Source organism: Magnolia sinica, chromosome 13 (genome assembly GCF_029962835.1).
Source record: "Magnolia sinica isolate HGM2019 chromosome 13, MsV1, whole genome shotgun sequence".
Classification (NCBI taxonomy): Eukaryota; Viridiplantae; Streptophyta; class Magnoliopsida; order Magnoliales; family Magnoliaceae; genus Magnolia; species Magnolia sinica.
The window spans coordinates 23,344,735-23,364,575 of record NC_080585.1 but is presented as its reverse complement, the minus strand read 5'-3'; the positions used below and the strand labels follow the sequence as shown (position 1 = coordinate 23,364,575).

The 19,841-nt window shown below is 41.9% G+C and overlaps 1 protein-coding gene across 1 annotated transcript; it reads left to right on the top strand.

The window, feature by feature from the left end:
• The first annotated feature begins 11,037 nt into the window (after positions 1–11,037).
• Positions 11,038–19,314, top strand: LOC131223250 (cytochrome P450 734A1-like). Its single transcript, XM_058218595.1, has 5 exons — positions 11,038–11,526; positions 12,530–12,753; positions 14,566–14,807; positions 16,276–16,678; positions 18,464–19,314. Exons 1-5 carry the CDS (start codon positions 11,253–11,255, stop codon positions 18,923–18,925), a joined length of 1,605 nt encoding a protein of 534 aa, XP_058074578.1. The 5' UTR covers positions 11,038–11,252; the 3' UTR covers positions 18,926–19,314.
• Positions 19,315–19,841: the final 527 nt, after the last annotated feature.

The following is a 19,841-nucleotide window of genomic DNA, read 5'->3' as shown; positions in this document are numbered from 1 at the left end:
CTATTACAACTCTCTTAGATAGGATGTGCTCTAGATTTTTTCATAACAGAAGCCCCCTGCTCTCTGAGTACGAACTCGGACTCAAGGAGTAAATACATGTAGAAATGATCCTTGGCACCTTATGCTATAAAGAGTCGGCTTAGTTAAAACGTACGGTCGCAATTATCATTCCCCGTTATCAAGGTGGCGTGTTGTTGCGGCTCTTCAACTGCCAGCCCATAGCTGCTAAACATGTGGCGACGGTTGTAGATTTGAATCGTCGGAGTAACTGTGGGGTTGCCGTGTGGACTCCAAAGGATGGAGTGGAGTCTTACGGCTACTTGATGTCAGCGGCACGTGGCTCGGTGTTCCTTGGCTAATGGCCTGTCACCACGTATCCTGCAAGCTCGGCTCGAGACATTTTAGCTCCAGGGACAACTGCTCGTCATGATTGCGAATGGCAACCTTGGGCTATATAAACTATCATCCCCTTCCTTGGAGCAACTCTATTTAAAAAAAAAAAAAAAAAAATTCTCGAAGGCGCTTGCTGTGGAAGTTCTCAGGAGCAAGCGATTTCTGGTGAGTCTTTGCTCCTCCCGGCCTTCTTTTAGTTTTTTTTTTTCATTTTGCTTTCAATTTGCGATGTCGGACGAATCGGGTGAGATTCAAGAAGAATGCGCGTATGAAGGTGATTCCGGGCCGGAGGGCTTGGACTCTAAGCTTGAGGCCTCAGAGGGTCCTTTGGAAGCAATACCCCTCCATCCCTGGCCCAAAAAGGGTAAGGGCCCTAAGGTCAGTGCCTGCTCCAAGGGCACAAAAAGGATACCCCGAGACCCGATGGGAAGGGCTATCGCCGGGCCTTCAGGTGGCCAACCCGTGGAAGCTTGTCCCTGGGGGCTCGATGCTCGTCGAGTCTCAAATGGCATGGATTCGTGAGGAATTTCAGATCCCTGAGTCCATACACATACGAGCCCCTGTCTCCCATGATGCCCCTGGTGACCTCGCTAAGGGCGATGTCGTCATCTTCATCTGTGCTCTGCAATGTGGGCTTCAGCTTCCGCTGCACCCCTTCTTCCGCGTCGTGATGGCACACTTAAAGTTAGCCCCGGGCCAACTTGTTCCCAACGCCTGGAGAATCTTGATGGCGTCGTATATGATATGACACCACGCCAAGAACCAAGAGCTGATGCCCGACGAGTTCTTGTCGCTCTCCAAACCCAAACATGACCGTACCGAGCCGTGTTGGTACTACTTCGCTGCCAAGGCCCATCAAGGTTCAGGCCTCATTCTCAGACTTCCTTCCAACAAAGATTGGAACAACAAGTGGTTCTGGGCTTAGGGGAATGGGAAGCGCCTGCAGCCGAACTCAGAAATCTACAGGTCCGAGTACCCACTAGATTCTTCACCCTAGGTCAGATTTCAGGAAATGCTCATTCCTTCCTTGGTTTTGTGACCTGTGCCATTCTAACCGATATTTATTCTTCTTTGTAGAATAACTAAAGGGAGCCCCTTAGCTCTCCTCTCTTCTCAAGACTCAAGTTGCCAGAGCGAGATTGCTCACGGAAGAGCAATGCGTCGGCACTACGTGATCACCTCGGATAATCTTCACCAGTTCGGGCTCTACAAACTCAAGCCCCTCCCTTCTACTTTAAGTCAGTATCATTTCATCACGTTGAAATTTTATAGACTTAGAGGTTTCCTCAACTTTTACTGCTTGTATAGGTATGGCCGAAGCTTTCGGATCCAGAAAGAGGAAGTCCCTCATCACTCAAGGAGATGCTACTTACCGAACCCCAAATGAAAGTTTTCGCTCGGAAGAGGAAGGAGACTCCTCAAGCTGAGGTTTCTGTCGCCACGGTTCTCGACGTTGCTGTGGAGGTCGAGACTGTAGCGGCTTCCGGGGCTGGGGTTGCTCCTACCCCGACAGTCCGACTTGATGTTGTTTCCACCCAAGCCCCTGAGGCGCCTCCGACTACCTCCAGACATCCTCCCATCGTGATCCCTTCTTCTTCTGAGCACGAGGGGGCCAGTCAAGCTGCCAGAGGGATGCTCCCCCCCCCCCCCCCCAAGGGGACGGAGGCATCGCGATGGCCGAAGCTCAGGTCTCGGCTACCAATGGCATTGGTGAGGCGGTAGGGTCTACTCCTCTCCTTGAAACTAGAAGACTTCCACCAGGCTATCACATGTCTGGGTTGGTCAATTAGGTGGCGAAGCATGCCTCTGAAGAGGAGATCGTTGAACTCCTCACTCATCGACATGAGTCTTTTATCAATGACATTGCCTCTGTCTGCTACAAGGTAACTCTTATATGTGATTTTTCTCTTATCTAGTTTTGGATTATTCCTAACTTATGCTCTTGGTTCAGTCACTACCCATATTCCTGTCGACTCGGGAGAGACTATGGGAAGTGACCAGGAAGGATGAGGAGATTGAGACTCTTCGGGACGAGGTCGGAGAGCTTTCGGGGGAGCGGGAGGAACTTCGCGGTTTGTTAGCTGAGGAGAAAGTAAGGGAGCTATTGTACCAAGGGGACATCGACTAGCTCCAAGTCTGTTGCGATGCTGCCGAGTCTGAGCTCGTGAAGATCAAAGCTTATCTAGGCTCAGTGGAGGAGGATAATGCTCGGTTGGTGGCCAAGTTGGGGCAAGCAAAGATTGATGCTGCTATGGAGCTGGAGCTCGAGGTCAAGAAAGCTAAGGTGGCCCAGCGTGCTAAATTTGAGGCCTCGGTTGCCTCAATGGTCGCCACTGCCGTTGAAGAATACAAGTCTTCAGCGAAAAAAACCACCGAGGCCAACAAGTTCTACTACTGCGGCTATAACGCTTTCATAGATGATGTTCGGAATTTATATCCGATCCTCAACCTCGACACTCTCGCCGCCGATGATGCTGGGGGGAACTAGCAGAAGGCGCTCCCTCCAGCCGAGTTCCTGACTCCAAGGTTCCTCTAAAGTTCATCTTGGCACTCAACCCCTCGGCACCGACCTCCCTCCCGCGAATTAGCCTTTACCCCTCTCCTTTTATTTTCTAGTTGATTTCAGAGGATATTATGACGCCTTGGCGTCATTTTGGATGCTTTTGAATGGTGATTTCTGAATGTTGATGGTTGGATGATGATTTTTAAATATCAGTGGTTGAATGATGATCGATTAGTGTTGATTTGTCGAATGACGGGCCGACCTCTTCTATAAGAGTCTGCCCGCTGAAGGATTCCGTCTCTACACATGAGAGATGGTCCTTCGTAGCGTATTCGGAAAACAAGTCAACCAGTCTTGTAGGACGGCTGACTCTTCCGTAGGACCTTTTTCCCCATGGGGGTCCCCTGTAGATTGCGTAGAACTGGACAATTTTCTGCAGAAGGATGCGACTTTTATTAAAACAGTAGACTTATGACGAGGTGAGCTGACCCTTACATTGCTCCCTTCAGGAGTAGTAAATTTTCAGATGCTCGGCATTCCACGGGTACAGCAGGGGACGCCCTTCCAAGCTCTCGAGTCAGTAAGAACCATGTTTTGCCAAACTGACAACTCGGTAGGGACCTTCCCAATTAAGTCCCAAAGATCCTACTCCTGGTTCCGACGTGTTTTGGAACACGCGACGCAAGACTAGGTCACCCGGTCGAAAACGCCTTATTTTGATCTTCGAGTTGTAGAAGCGGGCGACCTACTGATACCGAGCTGTGATCCGTAACTCAGCAGTATCCCTCAATTCTTCAACTAGGTCGAGGCTCAACGCTATTTGGTCGACATTCTTCTTGTAGCGATATGATTGTACTCAGGCGGTAAGGGGTCCTATCTCGACTGGAATGACTGCTTCGGCACCATAGGAAAGAGAGAATGGTGTTTCCCCTGTCGTCATCCCAGCTGTAGTCCTATATACCCACAACACTAGTGGGAGCTCATCGGTCCATGCGCCTTTCGCCTTTTCCAACTTTGTTTTAAGATGGCCTTTTATTATTTTATTCACCACCTCCACCTGACCATTTGATTGAGGATGCCGAGGTGAAGAGTAGGCATTCCTGATGTCGAGCCCTCGACACATGCTCCTGAACCTATCGTTGTCGAATTGCTTCCTCTTGTCTGAGACAATAGTGTGCGGGATGCCAAATCGGCAGACAATATTCTTCCAGACGAAATCTATTACTTTATGCTTGGTGATCTTAGCAACAGGCTCAGTTTCGGCCCACTTGGTAAGTAATCCACTACCACGATCATGTACTGGGTCTGACCCTTGCCCTGGGGTAGAGGACCGATGATATCGATTCCCCACTGAGCGAATGGCCAGGGTCCACTCATGGGGGCCAATTCTTCTGCCGGCTGCCTGGGGACGGCTGCGAATCTTTGGCACTTGTCGCACTTCTGAGTAAAATATTTGGAGTCAGCCTAAATCGTCGACTAAAAGTATCCTTGACGAATGATCTTCTGCGCCAAAGCTCTGCCCCCAGAATGATTTTTGTATATTCCTTCGTGGATCTCCTTAATCGCATACTCTGCCTCATTAGGTCACAGATACCTCAAATACGGCTGGAAAACCCCCTTCTTGTACAAGGTGTTTCCGATGATAGTGTATCATGCCAATATAATCCTTAGGCGTCGGGCATCTAACCTATCCTTGGGAACCTTACCGTCCTTGAGGAACTCGACTATCACATCAATAAAGTATAATAAGATGGGGCATACCTATTAAAAAATAGTATATTGCCAAATAAAACAAAATTGTCAAAAACCAGCTTTATTCATTAAAAATATAAAATATGTGTAGAAGATGAACGAAAGAATACATATATAAAATAGAGACATCTTAATATCTTATGTTGGCTAATTTTGCACTAGTTCATATCGAAAGGTGCAGTCGGCCAAGGTTGCAACAGTCCTAGATAAATTTTTCTTTTACAAAACTATTTCAACCCCTTCATATTCATAGAGGGAAAGTGTTGTTGCAAAGAGCCCTTATCCCGTGGTTAAGACTATTTTTGGCTTCTTTGAAAGTTTCGGTCATTAATAGTGCTGTGTTTGGTTGATCGAAGCCGAGTTCTAACTTCATAAAGACAATTTTCCAGTTCAACAAAACGACCTTCTCTTCTCATTTGACATCTCAATGCGAGTACAAGGCTAGAGAGTTGTTAAACAGAGCACAATACATTATGGTAATTCGTGAGGTGGGCATATACAGTGGCTTGGGCAGCATTATTGTCTTCATAGATTTGTTTAAATTGTTCCTAACGAGCTTGATGAGTATAAAGCTATTGTGTCATTAGAGTTTAAAGGTGTCCGGCCTTGCAGAATCCTTCAAGAATGGCTCGAACCAGTCGTAAAATGATGGCCATTTCTGGCCAGTAGTGTCTATAGCTTTAAAGGGTGTGCAACAATCTCTCCATCCCTTTTCGCAAGACACAAAGTCGGCAAATCTTACTCAAAGAAAGAAATCACTAGCCCTGTGAGCAACATAGGAGGCCATTAAAAAAAAGTGATTAATTTATGTAGGAAGAGTAGAAAGTTGAAAGGACATAATTTGGGGGTGTTTGGACGGTGGGAATAGATGGGAGTAGGTGGGAGTAGCTTTGTGAAACCCATGGATTTTAGCTTGAGCCAGTTTGGGACTGACGTTGGAAGTGGGTTTGCAGGGTCTTCTTGGAAGCAGCCAGCCTACTTTGGGTTTCCTATGGCTAGTGGTCGGTGCTAGGTGGACCCCACCATAATATAGGTGTTTTATTTATGCCGTCCATCTATTTTGAAATATAATTTTAGGGCTTGATCCAAAAAATGAGGCAGATATAAATCTCAGGTGGACCACACCATGAGAAAATAGTAGTGATTGAATTACACCATTAAAAACCTCCTAAGGCCAACTGTGCAGTCCACTTGAGATTTGGATCAAACTCATTTTTGGGCTCATACCATAAAATGACATGGAAGAATGGGTGGATGGCATGGATGAAACACATACATCATGGTGGGGCACATAGAGCACTGACTGGGAGTTGTTGAAACCCTTTCATCCCATTACATCCAAACACCATGGCACAGGATCCCATGGACTTACAAAACCCATGACATTGTAAGATAATTCCTTGACAAAGCCTATCATTACATTTTTTAAAAAACCCATCCCACCTGATGCCATCTATTCTCACCGTTTAAACACCCCCTTAAGGAGGCTTGGAGGTTAGAGAGCATATATAAGTAGAACAACGATATTTTCATAAAGTACTTTCATCTTTTGATGTCGATCTTTTTGTTTTCCAATGGACACGTTTGGAAGTTGAAGGGTTTGCAGTGCATTTTCATAGTGAATATCTGCAATAAAAAAATGATATTGATGATCCATAGTGCAAATTGGCGATCCACAATGAATATCAACGATCCATGGTGCACATCGATGATTCACAGTGAATATGGTGATCAACGGTACACATCAACGATTCCAATGAATATCGGTGATCCACGGTGCACATCAGCTATACATAGTGACTATCAGCAATCCACGCTCCCTACCTTCGATAGAGGGGCACCACCACAATCTCCTCCCTTTGACATACTCATACTATTCATATCCAAGCCAAAAAAAAAACCTATGTTGGTGAGATTGGCCATAAATTTTTAAACAACCCTTATTTTCCGTTCTACTCAACCACTTTAGAGCTTTACCAGAGATTGTCTTAGTGCCCCAAAGAGTTTGGTGGAACTCCATACTTGTCAATATCAAAGGAGTTGTAATTTCGTGTCATCGTCTAAAGTTTGAGGACAAAACTCATCATAAATGGACCACACCAGATGAAACAATTCAGAATTAACAAACAATGTTAATGTCATTATGGGCCACGAAGTGGTCATCTTTGAAAACTGAAAAACACTCTTTTATCATTCATGGTTCATCGATTAAAATGAATAGCTTAGATTGGTCAAAATGTATGCTCATTCATGGTTTAGTGGGACCCACAATCACTCATTTCCAAAAACACTTTCATCTTATAAGACAAGAGTCCGCCATATGAGGAGTAGCTGGCACAAGGGTGTTTTTGTCATGCAACAAATCAAAAAGTACACTTAGTGCTAAAAAACCTACGATACGAGAGGAGAAGCTAAATCTTTGGCTATGTCATACCTTAGGGTTATTGTAATTAGGGCTATACACAAACCGAGTTAGCTCGGTTAACTCACTCAACTCGACACAAAAAAGCTCGGTTTGAAACTGAATTCGAGCTAAGTCAAGCTAACTTTTGAAGTTCGAAAAAATTTTGAGCTGAGTTTTGAGCTTGTCTGAGCCCGAATCAACTTGGATCGAACCCCAACTCGAATCGAACTCAGATCAAATCAATTCGATGACTCGGTTATTTTGATATTGATATTGCTCACCAAGTGTTCCATGAAATGACTCAACGAAGTCTTGGCTAATGGAGAGGAAGGTATGGATATGAAACAAATACCCTTGCATCTTGATTTTGGTATTACCTACTGAGTGTTTGATGAAATACTTGTAAATAATTATTATTGTTTTATATACTGTGAGAAATATTGAAGGTGCACTCCATGTGTTTAAGAAAATGTCACGTGGGCTCGAAAGTTGGCCAAGCTGCTGACCGAACCGAGCTAAGCTAGCTGGTCAGGCTAGAGGATCGAGCCGAGCCGAGTTCGAGCTGGGGTCAGCTAGTGGCCCAGGTGAGTCGAGCTGTGACGAGCTTGACTCGGTTCGTGTACAGCTCTTTGTAATAAGCAAAAACTTATATTGGAAGCCTACACGCGTGCATAGATATGCAGATATGGCATATATTTGTAACATCCGAACGGTCCATCTGGTGGAACACACGGTGCAGAATGTCTGACAGGAAATCCAGGCATCTTCAATTATTTTATGGCTGAAACAACGGTTTTCTAGCCATCCAATTGTTTCATACATGTGACCCACATGATGTATTGACTTACTAATATTCGGATCACTTGATCTTCCAAGTGTAACAAGTAAATGGACGGCTCGGATCTCAAAGAGGTGCTCTATTGACACATGTGCATATGAGCAGGTCCGCATACGCTTCTAGGCACAACAATTCCATGCTCTTGAAGACGTTTATCGTAGATAGGGCTGTCAACGGGCCGGGCCTGTGTTGTCTTGGCCCGGATTTTGAACTGTTTTGGGGTCAGGCCGTCGGGCCGATCTCATTCAAAATTCTGATTTTACAGGCCCGCCCGAGACGGGCCTATTGACACCCCTAATCGTACATTATCCAACTGGAATTCGTATAGATACACTGGCAGATCATGACGCTTCATGCGCAGGCGATCAGAAATTGTACACCTGTAATAAATTAGCTCAAATAAAACCGTATAAATTATGGATGTCACTATTGATAAGTCTTAATTCCATAATCAGATTGGTTGAAGAATCCTCACCTCTGATTCGTGGACACTTGTATTTGAAATAGGACCATTGAATATTTTTCACTCTTAACCGTCCAATAAATGTCCACCAATCTGACAGTCAACTTATCGAATAATCATAATTTTTGGTGAGTAATACATCTAAGCAAGGACCCATAACTTCAACAGTTCAATTTAAATTAATTGTATTCCAAATTTGCAATTTCTGAGCGCCTGTATATCACCCATCACACCTAGCCGGAGAATCAAATAATAAGGTTAAAAAAATAAAGGGCCACGGAAGGGGCTGGGCTTGACGGCCCAGAAAGAGTCCAGCCTCACGAGTTGGGGTTAACCCTCGAGGTCTAAAGGTCGGACCTGAGGACCATCGTGGTTTTGAGACTCGATGGGTCCCGTTCGACTTAGACCAGTCCGACCCAATACGATTCAATACAGTGAGTCACCTCTGACTTGAGCGAATAAGGCTGATTTACCCCGACTCATCTGAGTCTGACTCAACTCGAGACCAGACGAGTCAATCTGGGTCTTAAATCAAAGGGTAAAAGACCTGTCCGAGCTGGGTTGATAAGGGCCCGTTTGGCCGGGTAGATGGGAAGGGATTGAATGGTATTAGGGTGGATGGCATGGATTTCTAGGTAATGATGGTGTTGTCGGTGGATTGTCTTGAGATCCATGGGATTGCTATATCCCTGGATTGCTATATCCAGTCTGTTTGGCACGCCCTGGTCAATCCCGGGATTAAACCTTCCCATCCCTTCCAATCCTTTGAACCAAACACATCGCAGGCAAATTTGAACGGATTAGGGTGGATTGGAAAGGATTTAAAGGTAATGATGGTGTTGTCAGTGCATTGTCTTAAGATCCATGCGATTGGGATCAGATCACCGACCCTGTTAGGCACACCCGACCAATCCCGGGATTTAACTTCCAATCCCTTCCAATACCATCGAGTCCCTTCCAATCCGACCGGCCAAACGGGCCCTAAGCTCATATGCTAAGCAGGATCTGGCTTAGTCGTAAGTTATCTTATCCATGGAATATAAGGTATATATGTACATGCCAATCCAAACCATCCAAATAGTGGGCCCGACTGTGCATCAAACCCATCATATAAATACACTCCTAAGATGATCTTAACCATATGATTGTGCCTCTCTTAGTTTTAGACCCCTTCTACTTCTTTTGTAACCATCGAATCTTTTGCTACCTTGGATGGTTAAGATTGTCCAATCAGTATAATTTTCAGTCTATCATCCAATGATGAATAGCTCAACTTGTAGGTATTAGTTATGTACACTATAGAATTCATTTACTTTGTGTATAGTAATATAAAGAACTTGGATACTATGGTAGTGTAATGGATGATACACAGGCACCTCTAAACCATCCAATTTGTGGACCCAACTCTAAATGGTAAATGGTATTTTATACACCTATTTAAGCCCATAGATATGGATGACATTAGGTGGGGCATATACTTAATTAATAATCTAATTTGACATAAGTGTACTATAGAAAAAGCTTTGATTTTTTAGAACAGCTCAATAGTTCATAAATATAAATACTTAGGGCATGTTTGGTCCATTGAATTAAATGGTATGAATTGTATTAAACGGGATTAACACTATTACTATACAATGATTGCATGTCCGGAAATATGATAAAATTCTTGTTATGGAAAAAACATTAAATTAAGCAAAATTCAATTTGGTGGACCATAGAATCGTAATCAGCGAACCAAATTCACAACGGATGTCGGTCACTTATACACATATATAATTAGAATGTCACATGTGAAAGGAGTATATGGTTGGACGGCATCAATAAAACACATGTATCAATGTGGAGCTCACATGTGTAATGGATTTCAAAATGTATGAAAATACCGCATGACACCAAATGCAATTCCATCCCACCAAATCCCAACCTCCCTAAACACGGAATGAAATTTGCACATAACCAAATATAATTCCACCCCACTTAATCCCACCTAATTCCATAATATATATATATATATATATATATATATATATATATATATATATATAAAAACTTATCTTTAACTTATAAAACTAGTCATGATTTTGACTGGTCGAATTATACCCTAACTCAAGCTCAGGCTAGGGATAGGGCTAGGTCTTCTTTAGCTACTTAGGACCTAGGCTAATCTACCTCTATCATTCACGCCACTATTTACAATGCATGAATGAATATAATATTCAATGCACAAATATATCACATATAAAATATTTTATCTAAGTAGTTATATATATATTGATGGGTTCAGGTAGGCGGCCTTCAATCTTGAAGCCTCTTGCGCACATGTGACAGTTAGTGTGCACGTGTTACAATGCTACGTGTATCAAAAGAGAAAGGGTCCCACCAATTTTTACCGGTTCCTTATTGAGGTGGTTGCCAAAGGATTCACCGTACAAATATTCCAACATTGCATGTGAAACAAAGTTCGTAAGCATCGAGACGGGCCGTAAGGTTGCCCAAAACACCAACAGGACGTACTTGCCATTACTAAAATTCCACAAGGTTATTTTCGTCATCTAAGAAATTGCCCCCCATTCGTTGACCCATATAACTCCGATGGCGGCCCCCACGTCGCCGGCCTTGGCCTTATATCCCTTCTCTCTCTATAAAACCCTCTCCCTCTCTCTTTTCCACCTTAACTCTCTCTCTCTCTCTCTCTCTCTCTCTTTCACCTTAGTAGTATATTATAAAGAGAAGTTGGAGTTGAAGAACTATAGCTTCTCTCTTTCTCTCTCTCTCTCTCTCTCTCTCTCTCTCTCTCTCATACAGATAGAGAGAGAACCTGGGAAGCAATATATTAGAAAGAAGAGAAGGTGAAGTAGAAGAAGGAAAGAGAAAGGGTAAGTAGATAGAAAGCAGGATGGAAGAAGGGTACTATTGCATGTATGTGATAGTGGGAGTAGTAATGTGGATGTTGGTATTGAAAGGGATGGTTATTCTGTGGTGGAGGCCTCGCAAAATAGAAGAGCATTTCTCAAAGCAAGGAATAAGAGGCCCACCATATCGTTTCTTCATAGGGAATGTAAAGGAGATAGTGGGGTTGATGGTCAATGCCTCTACTCATCCCATGCCTCTCTCTCACAACATTCTCCCTAGAGTCCTCTCTTTCTACCACCACTGGAAGAAAATCTATGGTACTCTCTCTCTCTCTCTCTAGTGTTTCTTCTGGTTTTATTTATTTATTTATTTCTGGGTGTTTTTGCATACATGTTTTTGTTTTTATTTTTTTCTTTATGTTTTTGAATTTTTATTTTTATTTTTATTTGGGAAAGTTGTGTTTTTGAACTTGTGGGTAATGGTGGTTTTATTTTATTTTTATTTTTTTCGATTTTTTTTTTCTCATTTGGATTTTGGAAGTTGTGAATGTGTGGGATCCAAATGTTTTTTGTTTCTTGTTTTTCTCATGGGCTATGCATTTTTTTTTATATCTTTCTTATATAAGCTTCTTTTAAATCTTTTCTAGCTTTTTGAGCTTGGAATTTGCGGGTTCTGTTTTAAACTTGTGTATTTTTATTTTATTTTTATTATTTTAATTTTATATTGGGATTCTATGTGCTTTAGTTTTGATTTTTGAAGTTGTGGGTTGTGGTGGTATGCTAATGTTTTCCCATTTGTGTTATTGATGGGTCATGTATTAATGCTCTCATTTGTTATTTTCTTTTGAATCTTCGAAGACCTTTTGTTCTTTTGAATCTTTTAAGGCCTTTTGTGCTTGGATTGAGCATGAGGAAAGCTCTCTCTCTCTCTCTCTCTCTCTCTCTCTCTCTCTCTCTCTCTCTCTATATATATATATATATATATATATATATATATATATTCCAAGTTCTAGCCTATAAGTTGGTTGTCTCCCTCTTTTTCCCGAATTCACATAGCATTGATATTTACCACTTAAGTTGTGGCTGTTTGTTACTTGCTTGCCATTTCATATTCTTTGAAATTGATATTCACAACCACCCCTAATCCATTTTTCATACACACATTTTATATTTTTTGAATTGAATTAGTACAAAGGTGTACTACTTCAACTCCAAAAATTCAAAGTGGGTTTGAGTAGTGGCTCTTCTTTCTTTCTTTCTTTTTTTCGTTCCATGTTTTGGTATTCGTGGTACAATCGTGATTATTGAAGTTTTGGTGCAGGTGCGACCTTTCTCGTGTGGTTCGGACCCACGGCTCGTCTGATGGTGGCAGACCCGGACCTCATCCGAGAGATCTTTGTGTCCAAATCCGAGTTTTATGAGAAATACGAGTCTCACCCACTTGTTCGACGGCTCGAAGGTGATGGCCTTTTGAGCCTCAAAGGAGAGAAGTGGGCCCACCGAAGAAAGATCATCACACCAACTTTCCACATGGAAAATCTCAAAGTACGAAGACAAATAATCCAACGGTGATCCTGCATTCGGATATTGTACATGCTTATGAGATTCAGGCTATCCATCAAGTGGGCCGCACCAAGAGCACGTACGCCCTGTCCAAAAAAATGTGGCATGTCCACTCATCTAGCTGGCACGCATGTATTTGAAAGATCAACGGCTAGCAAAAATACCTCCATATATTCGTTGCATACATGTGGGCCAGCTGTAGTTTGGGGATTGGATTTTTCCACAGTGGGCCCACCTGATGAACTGCTCTGATCTCGTACATATTGCCACGTTGGCATGAGTTTTCGGTGCACATGCGTGGAGTAGTGTCCAGTGTCTAGACTGTTGATCTGATAGGCCCCACAGATAGACCATGTCTCAAAAACTCTCCTTGGGAAGGCACTATAATTTCAATTTCACGGTCCACTAACGGACGGTTGAGATGAGAAATACAGTAGTGGGACAGAATGGATGGTTGGATCGTCCAATATGGGAGACTTTTGGGGTATGGCCAATCTCTGGTGGGACCAACATACCAACGGTTGGTTAACTGAACCATGGGGCCCACTGGTACAATCTGAAAAATCCATCACTGTCATGAGACCGTGGATGTCCTCGGCTCCGGTCGATGCCTGATTCTATCATGGGAGCTGATAATTACACCCCCCCTTTTTTTTTAATGCACACACCACTTTGGTTTTTTGGACCTTCTATCCTTTTTGTCCTTTCTTACCAAAATTAGAAAACAATAAAGAGGCGAATTTACAAACAGAGAAAAGCTTTGATACTCTGGCTTCCGTTGTGGATGATACACAGACAGGCAAAATTTACTTAAAATGTTAGCAAAAAAGCAATTCAATTGTGGGTCCTAGATTAGATTATGATGAACCAAAATTTAAGATAATCAGTGGATATCGGATTTCTAGACATTTATTGGACGTTTATAAATGGAAAGTATCCAATGGTCCTATTTCAACAGATAAGCCCCCAGAAATCAGAGGTTACGATTGTTCAACCATTCTAATTTTGAGTTTGTAATTTAGGTGCAGTCGGTTTTACAACTCGGTCGGTTTGATTAATTTTACATGTGCCATGTATATAGTTTCTAAGAGCATGAGCGTGAAGTATCAGACACCACCAGAGTATCAAATAATTACCCCTGCAACAAACGCAAATGCAGGGCGCATACAATATTTTTGAAGGGAAGAGTAGTACAGGTAGCTACATGTGGGGCCCACCATGGGGTTCAAACCATCCAAAAAGGGTCTTCCATATCAGAATGGAATGAAAAATTAGACTAATTCAACCATCATGTGAGCCACCATGGATTTAAGTAGTGGTTTTGGAGTGTGGCTCGAGAGGGGACCAAAATTCGTACAACTCATCTTATATGGGTTGGTTTTGGCCCTGTTTCGTCACTGTGCCAGTGGTATTGTTGGTAACCGATATTGACATGACTCTAGCTAGACAGAGTCAACACCAACTGTACATAAAACCAGGACACCATGGAATAGAATGTTAAAGATTTTAGGTGGTTGTCAATTATTTTCTATAGTGTAGTTTATCTTATGCTGAATAAATGTAATATGTATAGTGTCCCATTTTTAAGGTGCGGCGATCACCCTAATTGGATGTCATTCGTATCATTGTGGCCATACATTCACCTAGTTGCATGAATTTTTCATCCACAACTAATTACATGTCAGGGATTCTCTTTTTAAGTTTGTTATTAGCTTTGTATCCATTTTTCTTTAATTAAAACATAAAATGATGTTTTTAAAATTTTCTAATTATTTTTTTTAATTTTTGCATTAGCTACTTATTCCGGTGATCGGCAAGAGTGTGCTCGACATGGTACAAAAATGGTCAGACATTTCGGAAAATGGTGAGGTAGAGATCGACGTTTCGGATGCATTTCAAAACTTGACTGAAGACGTAATTACCCGAACTACCTTCGGCAGCAGCTACAACGATGGGAAGGCTGTTTCTCAATTGCAAGCACAACAGATGGTTTTCGCCGCTGAAGCTTTTCGGAAGGTTTTCATTCCAGGATACAGGTAAATAAACCATAACACACTATTTTAACATTGAAATTCATTTATCATTTTATTCCTACAAAAATAATAAATCTTTGCAATTCATGCATAAATTATCTCCACTTAATGGTAAAAAAAATTAGGTTTTTTCAAAATAATGTCACAATCATTTTTATTTATAGGTAAGGTATGTGAAGCCCATATGCATGTAGAGCTTCCCCATCCAAGTACAAGCACATGTGTGCTAGATTTAAGCTTTCTATTAAGTGGGCCATGTTGTTAAGATCTCTCAACCTATAAATTAAGATCTTTGAAGTGAACCACAATAATAATAAATACATAACCTAGAAAGCCTATTTTTCGCTCCATAGGTTGTGGCCCATGTCATTTGCACTTTGCCAAGCCTAATCATAGAGATGTTTTTAATTTATTTTTTTTTCGAAAGATATAAGATGTCCCCACCTCTTTTAAAGTGAGACTATTCCCTGTGAATACACACAATCACCTACAACCACATGTATCGGGTAACACTGAAGAGGGAAGTCCAACCCACATCAATAAAAAAATAAATCCACTTTGATGACCGCTCGCCCAAACCTCATTGGGTCTTAATCATTGAGATACTGTTACCCAATAATCATTGATCTCTACATTTATTTTGTAAACTATAGCCCCCTTGACTGGTGGACCATCCTAACATCCACATAGTAATACTCCCACAACATTTATGCGCCATCCATGCTTTTAAGACTCCGATGAATTTTATCCAACTCATCCAAGTCAACTCAGATTCACTCAAACTCAAGCCAAAAAGACCCAATTGAGAGTCTAAGTCGCCAAGTCTTTTTAACCAAAGTGGGTGATTTTGATACAGCCCATCTACTCAACCCAAATTCATTCAAACTCAAGTGAGTAGCGGGCCAATTGAGCGCCAACTCGGACTTAAGACAAAAAATAATCAACCAAAGGCTTTTGACAATGGTGGATGAATTTGATGCAATTAGTTCAAATAAACCCAAATTCAGTTAGACTAATCAACCAAAGCCTTTGGACAATGGTGGATGAGTTTGATGCAATTAGTTCAAATAAACCCAAATTCAGTTAGACTCCGGCTTTTCACCAGACTGACTCAGCACATGTATGAAAAATGGAAGGCATTATCAGCTACTCACATGAATTTTCCTAAACATCTTTTAAAAAGTAGAAACAAGAATTTTGCAGTCTTGGGAAGAGTGTCGGAAATCCTTTTGACAGCTAAAAGTAGCTTAACTAAAAAGAGTACTTGTTATGCTTATTATGGCAGTACTGCTACTTTTTTCCAAGCATGCTTATCTTTGAAATAATTATAAAATAAAATTTAAAAAAAAAAAAAATTCTGCTACTTTTTTCCAAGCATGCTTATCTAAGAGTTTGAAATAATTATAAAAATTTTAAAAAAATTAATTTTTTTTATAAATTTATTTATATTTTGTAATTTTATTATATTCAGGTTCCTACCAACGAAGAAAAATACAAGTTCATGGAGATTGGATAAAGAAATTAGGAAATCCTTGGTGAAATTAATCCGGCAACGGAATCAGAATTCCAAAGAAAAGGCCGGTGGGCCCGCTAAGGACTTACTGGGCCTTATGATCAATGCGGGTGCGATGAAGCCCAATGATCGAAGATCAGATGGGCCCACGGCCCCATCGACGATCACCGTCCAAGATATTATCGAGGAATGCAAGGCCTTCTTCTTCGCCGGGAAGCAGACGACGTCAAACTTGCTGACGTGGACGACAGTACTGTTGGCCATGCACCCACGGTGGCAGGAGCTGGCACGTGAGGAGGTGTTGCAGGTGTGCGGATCACGTGATATCCCCACCAGAGACGACATTGCTAAGCTTAAAACGGTATGCAGCTGAGGCGCCACCCTTTTCGCCGTGTTTGGTACTTTTTCTTTGGATTTTTTTGGATGGACGAAAATGACCCTCCTTATCTTCTAGTGTCGTGGGATGGCCCACCTGTCTACAAGAAGACAAGTCACGTTTTCATCCTTTCCAAATATATCCAAAAGTGATGATCTGATGGCCTTCTTGGTCATTTTTCCATGTTTTACCTTTATAACGCTGTCATAACGGGCGTTATAATTATTAAGAGAAATGCTCTATTGCTTGAGGACACTTAATCCAATCCATTAATCTGAACCGTTCATTAAGTCTAGAACATAATTCTAAGGCTAGATTGAAAAATCGTACTGATTCGATTGTTTAATCCATTCTTAATTTGGCCTTATTTTCCATAGCCATCCTTTTTTCAGGCCATGGATGGGATGTGTATTATTACCTAACAAAAATGATTGTTTAGAATCATAACCCATCCATGATGATCTCCAACAAATGGATGGTTGAAATTGTTCTTTAAACCGTGTAAATGATCTTGACTGTCCATATTAGAGGCCATTGATCGAACGGTTAGATTTGACATATTTGGTCTGATGATTACATGGTTTCCCATGAAATGGGATTTGGACCCTGTGAACGGTCTCGATTAACGAATTGGATAGTCCAAGTGTCCTAATGCAACTAAATGCAACTAAGAGCACTAATGCTCTAGAAGCAAAGAAGCATTTCTCTTGAGTAAGAGTTATTAAAATGACAATGATATTTCATATAAATTAAATATAGATAATGATCAAAATACAAATGTTTGGACCCCATTGTGATGTGTTGATAACATCCACTCTAACTACCATGGCTCAAAAATCAAGCCCATCCGATGATACGGTGGTCCATACGAGCCTTCACATAAACCATCAAAATCATGGACCACTTTAAATTTTAAGACTATCGTTAAACAAGGAATGGTGTGCATGATGGTCAAAGTAGATGTTATAAAAATAAAATAAAACCCATAAAACACTTTTGTATTATAATTAAGTAAAAATGTTTTATAAGTATCATCCGTTAAATTTTTGTACTTTTATATGATATTATATATAAAGATTAAAGAGGTCTCACATGCATCTACTGATTGGCATATAATTCCATGTGTTATGTTATTGATATCCAACCCATATAACATGTTAAGCCTTCCATGGAATATACTTAAAGAAAAAAATCAGGCTGATCCAGTCATCAGGTGGGATACACATGTACTTTGGATAAGATGGGTGGTTGTCATTTTTTTTATTTAGCGTGGCCCATATGATGAATGGATTAGGTTGATTATTGCACCTAGTGTTCTGAGTGGTGAGACTAACCTTTTGAATGGGTGGGATGTTTCATACACTTGACATGTTAGCACTTATGCACTATTTGGGCAAGCCTTTTTTATTCAAATATCGGCTTGAAATGGCTCACGTATCGGCCGATATCTCAGCCCATTGTGTATTGTAACGGTTCCTATCGTTGGAGAGGGTATTTTTGGTCATTAACAAGGGTTTATTATGAAATGATTCGGTTAAAAATACTACTAAAAGGAGAAAGACTTTTATACTCTGGCAGAGCGTGATGGATAATATTCAGGCACTTATGAAAATTAAACTGTCAATATTCTGATAATACATGCCACGTGTACAATTTCTGAGTGCCTGCGTCTCAAGCGTGGTACGCTACCGGAGTATCATATAAAGAGGGGAAAAACCTATCATTGAAGAAGATCTGACGGTACAGATTGTTTGTTTCGGTTTTTTGCAGCTGGGGATGATCTTGAATGAATCATTGCGTTTGTACCCACCTGCGATCGCGACTATAAGGCGGGCCAAAGCTGACGTGGAGCTCGGAAGCTACAAGATTCCACGTGGGACCGAGCTCCTGATACCAATCCTAGCCGTCCATCACGACCCTATCCTCTGGGGCCGAGACGCAGCCGAATTCAACCCGGCCCGGTTCTCGGAAGGCGTGGCACGTGCGGCCCGCCACCCAATGTCGTTCATACCATTCGGGCTCGGGGCCCGAACTTGTATCGGGCAGAACCTAGCCATCATAGAAGCGAAGCTGGCTCTAGCCATTGTATTGAAACACTTCTCACTCCGACTCGCCCCGAGTTATCGGCACGCACCAACGGTTCTGATGCTCCTCTACCCGCAGTACGGTGCGCCTGTTGTATTTAGGCGCCTGTCGGATCCGGATACCCGATGTGGAGACCAAGGCTCCTGATATCCGAATATGACCTGGCCCACCACTGTCTCAGCGCGCTTTTGGCTTCATTATCTGAATGACCAAAATACCCCCCCTATGGACCTTCCATGTAGACCTTGTGTTTTCCCAAAATGACTAAAATGCCCCTTGCTTGTTCTCTTGCCTCGGTCGGGTCCACTAACCTGCGCAGCCTGTTTCCTCGTTGACGTGTCTAGTTGCCGAAGTGTCCAAAGTAGTCACGGATAGTGCTTGGCGCATTTTCTTGTAATGACCAAATAACCCCTCTCTCTCTCTCTCTCCCTCTCTCCATCGTTGTGTATGTATGTATACGTTAACCACCTTTGTATACAATTTTTGTAAACCCTACACATTCATGAAATGGTATGTTAACTGTCCACATCTCTCTCTCTCTCTCTCTCTCTCTCTCTCTCATATTTCATAGTAGAGAATATTTGAAAAGAAATGAGACATTGGTTTTGGTACTAGAATGGACATGATTCAATCTGGGTCATCAAATCAAATTGCCCATTCTTTGACTAATCGATTTGAGCCGTTCATGCATTTTCCCTTACTCTCACACAAACCCATATAGGAACTCGAACTCGTGACTTTAGTACTGAAATGCACTCTGTCTACCAAACCCTTCTTGCGCATTAATCTTTCGAATGACTCATGTACATCATTAACCACTGCGATCATGGTTAAAAGACTCATGGACTCGAACCAACTCGTCTGATCTCGAGTCGAAGGTGACTCGTTCGGGTTGAACCATTAATAGTATTGAGCTGAGTCCGAGTTGACTCAGACATGTCTTAAAACCATTATTAGAAGATTGAAGCATTTCAGTTGAAAGACCCCAAGTAGAAAACACATGCCAATGGCCCCTCAGGCGCATGTTAGAGTACAGCCATTTGCATGGAAATTGTTTTATCAC